We start from the raw sequence: 6000 nt of genomic DNA, 5'->3' as shown, positions 1-6000 counted from the left end.
CCTTAGCAGAAATCTAAGGTAATCAGTCAATGAACATTAACTAAGTGATTCTAGATTCAAGGCACCACTACATATTGTGACTCAGTGCCAGGCATCTACTTGGATTCTCCACTTAAGAAAGATTAATTAATAGTATTGAAATGTGAAAGATTTATTCTCAGAAATAAAAGTCATTGTTTAGACATCTAACTTTTATTCAAACATTTGCTTAGCAAAAGCCTGATGATGGGAGACACCCCCACCGCCATCTCCGTGATCCAGGTCTTTGCGTGTTGCAGTTACACACGAGAACTGACTGGAATGCAGCACTCACAAGAGAGTGTATCTGAGAACTTGCACTATCATATGTGCCGTGACCATGGGATTTTCTTCTGCAGCCAGGAAATCAGCTCAAGCCCAACTGTATTGCAGGTCGACCTCCTGTGTCCTCAGCACACACAGCGATCCCACCGTGACCCAACCCTGCCTGATCGGTCATGTGGCTCATGGCAGTACTCGCCACCCACAAGGACCTCGGGTGTAGGCCAGTAGCAGCTCGTTCTCTCTGTCCCTTGCTCCTCCTTACCTGAGCCAAAGACCACCTAGCCCAGTACCCCCAGTCACAGCCGACCTCCAGAGCGCTGGCTACCTTGGATAGCACATGCCCCAGCACACCCAGCTCCAGACTCCAGGCATTCCTCTACTAACTTAGGTCCTGTTGGGAGACTGCAAATAAATTGACAACAGACACAGGAGAAAAGACAAGGTTTATTCACCAGTGTACGGGAGGACTCAGTAATGGGTAACTCACTAAACAGCTCTGAATAACGGTTTACACTCCAGCTTCATAGGGAAAGGGTGGATAGATAGGGCTTCTGTGGAAACAAATGGGCTTCTAGGGCAAGGGAGGTGTGGCAGTTCTGATAAAGTTTGGTTTATGACATTTCTCACCCCAGGGCTAAGGGTCAGTCTCTCCTCCTTGGCTGGAGCCTCCTCAGAGGGGATTTATGGCAGCTGCATTATCCAGAAAGCCTAGCCTTTAGTCAATGAGGGAAGCTCAAACAAGGTTTCTTTTAAGTTTAAAGTAACCTTTATGCCATTCTAATGAGTTCTTTAAGACTCCACACAACTTGTTTAGAGAGCCTGGCTCATTCAGTACCTATGTCCTTAGCCCTACCTTCTCCAACTGTTTTACTTCATTCATTCCTCAATCAAGCCTGTGGTATAAAGAAATGAACTCAGTCCTGCCACACTTCAAGCCAGCAGTCCCGTGCCAGGTGGAAAATAGGACCCTTGGCATTGCCCTGCTTCAGCCAGGGACAGAGGAGCTGCCAGGAGGCCCATACATTGCTCTCAGAAAACCCGTCAGGGCTCTCAGTTGAACACTGAACAGTAGAGAACATTTAACAATAATCAACCAGAAATAAACAGGCAGTAGGAGAGGATGGAAATGTATAAACACACGCGTGGAACTATCTAGAACCACTAAGTGTGGAACAGAAGCTTTTTATGAGAATATTCTTATGAAACTGGAAAATAAATGATGCTCCCAAAAGAGTCCTGGAGTCATTCAGAAAACGTTAAACCACGCTGACTCTATAGCAAGGCTTCGACTTTCACGGAGAAAATGCTCAAAAACTTCAGTTGCAGCAGTGCCCAGCAAACAGCAAGTGCTGGAGGCGAGGAGGAGCTGGGAGATGAAAGCGATGGGAGACAAGTGTAGGGACTGGCGGGAAGGCGGGGCAGGGGAGGGGATCCCAGCGGACCAAACAGTAATGTGGGGCTTGCAGGGAGCCTCTGATGAAGGTAACAGGAAATGTGCTTCTTACTTCTCCCTTGCCATCTCTAATATTCCTGCTAGTTCTTTTCCTCTTGCGTACCTTTTATTTCGGGCTAAGCGTTGGGCATCGTTGTACATTTTCTAGCTTGACTCCCTTAGGTAAGTTACTTACTGTCTCTGTGCCTTTGTGTCTTCATGTTTAAAATGGAAAGAACTGCAGTGTTGACCTCCTAGGGCTGTTGCTAGAAATCACTGAAGACACGGAGAGTACTTAGAAAAATACTTGGAACTTGGCAGGCCCTGAGCAGACTCACTGCTGTCATTGCCCTCGTGCTTCATAGCAGTAGCTGTGGTGCTGGTCTTACCCTCAGTGCTTTTGTGGGCTTCTCTTGGTTCCATGGAGGCTCCCAAGCAAAGGTTATGCAGTGCCTCTGTTCTGTGAAAAAGAGATTAAACATTTTCAGTATATTTAAAGTTATCTCCAGCCTTTGTGATGATTGTGATGATGCCTTTTCTCCAAAACCCTTTTTTTTTTCTTTCATTTCATTGTAGGCACAAATCTTTTTTATGCAGATGCTTAATTTTTCCCAAAAAGCAACTTACTCCTTTCAACAAGGTTTTCTATTTGGGCATCACATCTCTCTTCTTCGAACAAGCCCACTGGTAAATAATGGAACAATGAAGCAAAGTGTTGGCAACTAAAGAGCAATCTGCAATGACACAGAAGGTGGAATCCCAAGTACCTGTAATTATATTCTCCTACACATGTGCAGAGTTTGATAAAAAGAGAGAGCCAGTTTTGTTATTCCTTTATTTTAAGAGGAAAAAAACTGCCAAGAATTCTTAAGCTTTAATTACCAAAACGAACTTGCCTTAAACAAATTCACACACATGAACACAACGTAGAAGATCAGACACATTTTGCCACCCGTGCATATACCTCCTCCGTGGGGTTGTATCTTTCAAGGTAACAGTTTGTTTCTTTAATATCCTTTAGCACTGCACGGTCTAAATGCTGCAGGTCTAAATGCTGCACGCCAGAAAAGAGCCATCTCTTGGTGTCTCAATGAACCATGAAAAATCTCAGGGAAAACATATTAATACATTTTTCAGCAAATCCTTTGAGATGAGGATTCTCAGGAAGGAATTTAGTACATTATCCAATGTAGTCAAATTCCCTCTTCAGTATTGAATATGCTTTGCTTTATTCCAAAGAGCTCAATCCCCTCCTTTGGACACTGAAATTCATCTGTTTCATTCATAGCATAATGTAAACTTTTTTTTTGTCCCCAACTTCTCTGATAAGCTTGCCTCTGCATACAAAACCATCAAAGCCTGGGGGGAAAATTATTAGAAAAGAAAAGAGAAAAGCACCTTTACTTTAAGCTTCAGATGAGACCAAATTGATTAGTCATCTGAGATTAACTCAGCCTAGCAGTGAGCTTACAGCAAATCACGTCTGTCATCCTTTTCTTATTGTAATTTCTCTTTGAAACTTTAAGTAAATTGCCTACATTAAGTCATGTCTTTAAAAGACTCTGATTAAATCTAAAGCTGAACTAGCCACTGCCCTATATAAATCGTATTTGTTCTAATACAAACAAGTAAATCAACTCATGGGAAAGAAAAAGCATTATGAACACAGACCAAAAATAAGCCTTACTAATGAAAGTGTACAAATCCAAAGGGTTATTCAATAATTTTTCTAGTGTTACTAAGGAAAGGCCAGCTAGCAACTGCCTCAAATGCCCTTATCTGCTTGAGTTTCTAGTGAAAAAAAGTGGTCCTTCATGGTGCCCAAGGCTGCCTCCATAAAGATCATCAACACAACCTATTGCTGAAACACAGCTGAATTGATTTCTTACTGTGGTAAGGGGGATACCACTCAAGGCAGCTCTGGCAGTACCTTGGAGGAGGGAGATGAGATTTTGTGGAGAATTAAGCCTGGTTTAAGGTGAATCTTCCAATGCTAAGACTTGCCACCATTCAGGATTGGTAGAAACAGGAATTCAGTAAGTCTTAGGGCACAAACCGTCTTTTGTTACTTTCCATGTAAGAGTCAGTGGGTTTTTCTACAAGTTTCTGGATTGAACAATTAAGTTATTTGCATTGGCAAGAATCTCTTGGAATAGTAAGTGATGTTAATGAGAACAGTGGGTAATTAAGACCATTTCTATCTGCATGTAAATTTGTTGTCCAGCTGTGTATGTGAGAGGAGAGTATTGGGCAGAGAGTTGAGTTGGGGGGTACATAGTTTTAGTTCTCCATGAACTGAAAGTATGTATGCATCTCAAGAATTGCTCTGTTTTATCATGGGAAAAAAGCCAGATGATATGGAGAAGAAATAGAAACACAGGTAGTACAAAACCATCAGTGATCTGAAATTTATTTCCATTTAACAGCCCTTTGGCTTCTGAGTCCACACCTATACACCCCCTTCAATTCTTCCACCCCAGCTTGGTATGGAAAGTATAATGGACTCTCTGCTCTCAAAGACCAAGCCCCGGCCTTGGCATATTCACAAACACTGGGATTGCTGTGCATGCTTTAAGTGTGAGGGAGCTCATAGAAGATAAACATGGCAGGGCACAGTGCGTATTAAATGCCCACTGTTACATCCTGAAGAAGCAATAAACAAAAGTTTAGCATTTTTAAAATCAAATTTTATTTTGAAGTTTATTCTTAGTTGCTTTGGGACACGAAGTCTGATCATGTCACTCCTGTTTGCCTTTTGAATGAGTCCAAGGCCAACAAAATGCCAGGCTATCAATGTATATTTGTTTAATGAACAGTTAGTTGATAATCATGCTTTAAGTTTATAGCGAACAGGCATTCCAAGATCTATAGCTTTAAAAAAAGAAAACTAATTCTAAAAATTAGAGGAGATGACTCAACTCTTATGAAAAATCTTTTGCAATCCTGATTTCCCAGTTATTAGAAGACTTTTTGTATCTTACAGACTTCTTTATTAGTCTCAAATGTCTATATTTTTCTGTTCCTCACTTCTTTTCTAAGAGATGTAGATACAATCAAGAGAAGTTCCAAATGCATGAGATTGAACCAGTGGCTTACAGTGTAGCTAATGAAGGCCAAGGTTCATGTCAGTTTATCTCAAATTCCAACAAGGCAACTAAAATTAACCATGAAGCTGTGTCTCCATTTTTATATGCTTATTGCCCTGGCCAAATTCCAGTATAGCTAATTGCTTGATCCCAATCCAAAATTACCTTCTATTTGAGTTAACTCTTATATCTCTCTGCATGATCTAAGCTTCATAGGTACCCACTAGAGCTCTGGCAATTGGGAAAATATACTGCACCCTAGAGATGGCAGTACTTTTTAATAAAGAGTCTCTTTGAGACCCTTGAGAAGGAAATCCACTAGCCAGTCTAGGCAATTTACTTAAGAATGAATGTGCTTTTGTTCTGGTAGGGCATGCTTTGTGGAAATAAACAACCAGAAGAGAAAAGCAAAGGCTCTTTCTTCTGAGCTTGCTATAGCAAGGGAGTTGGTCACTGTCACTTGTGTTTTGGCAAAGACTCAAAGGCAGAAGAGTGGTAAATATTATAAAAGAGAAAATGGAAGCTTCAGGTGTGCCCTAATTGGAAGCTGTTAGCACAGAGAAGTTATGAGCCAACCAGAAGCAGAGCTCCCCATGTGATTGATCGGGGTATATACTTGGCCTTCTCTGGTTGGTCCTCAGTTGGAAGCAGAGACAAAAACTAGGGAAGCTTTCATTTATCAATCAAGTCTTGGCCATTTGGGGCCAAATGGTACAGGGGTTCTGGATAGAGATAGCAGTCTGCCTTTCTGCAAGACTTACATGCAGCAAGCTAGCTTCCTGAGTTATTATAGACAAGGGGTTGGTTTCCTGGGCAGGATGCTGAGGTTGTGGGTCAAAGTTCTGTTTCTATGCATTTTCTGGCCACTGCCCATTTGCATATTCTGTCTCTCCATGGGTATATGTGTGAGAGTTATCATGTTACAGAGTTCTGGTTCCAAAATATACTTCATTTAAAATTAGTTTTTAATTATAATGAAACTAAATACAGCAAGGTAATTTTGAGTAAATTATCTATTATTGGTTTTTCTCCTTCTGATGCTCTATTTATAAGCCATTTGTAGCAGTAGATGCAAACTGTAAAGGAAATCATTGTGGAAAGATAAGAGCCAGGGAGTTAACCGAAGGGAAACATTGAACATAACGCGGTATCTCCTTGGACCTGTTTTCACTGGGACCT

General features: G+C 41.4%; 1 protein-coding gene across 1 annotated transcript in view; it reads left to right on the top strand.

Moving 5' to 3' along the window:
• Positions 1-1685: 1685 nt before the first annotated feature.
• Positions 1686-6000, top strand: part of CTNND2 (catenin delta 2) — an 80884-nt gene continuing 76569 nt past the window's right edge. The window contains exon 1 of the mRNA XM_017496951.2: positions 1686-1785. Within this exon, the coding sequence (XP_017352440.2) occupies positions 1686-1785 (100 nt within the window). The remainder of the gene's footprint in view (positions 1786-6000) is intronic.

Source organism: Cebus imitator, unplaced genomic scaffold, assembly GCF_001604975.1.
Source record: "Cebus imitator isolate Cc_AM_T3 unplaced genomic scaffold, Cebus_imitator-1.0 Scaffold226, whole genome shotgun sequence".
NCBI lineage: Eukaryota > Metazoa > Chordata > Mammalia > Primates > Cebidae > Cebus > Cebus imitator.
Note: the sequence above shows the minus strand (reverse complement) of the source record. Positions and strands in the feature narration are given on the sequence as shown.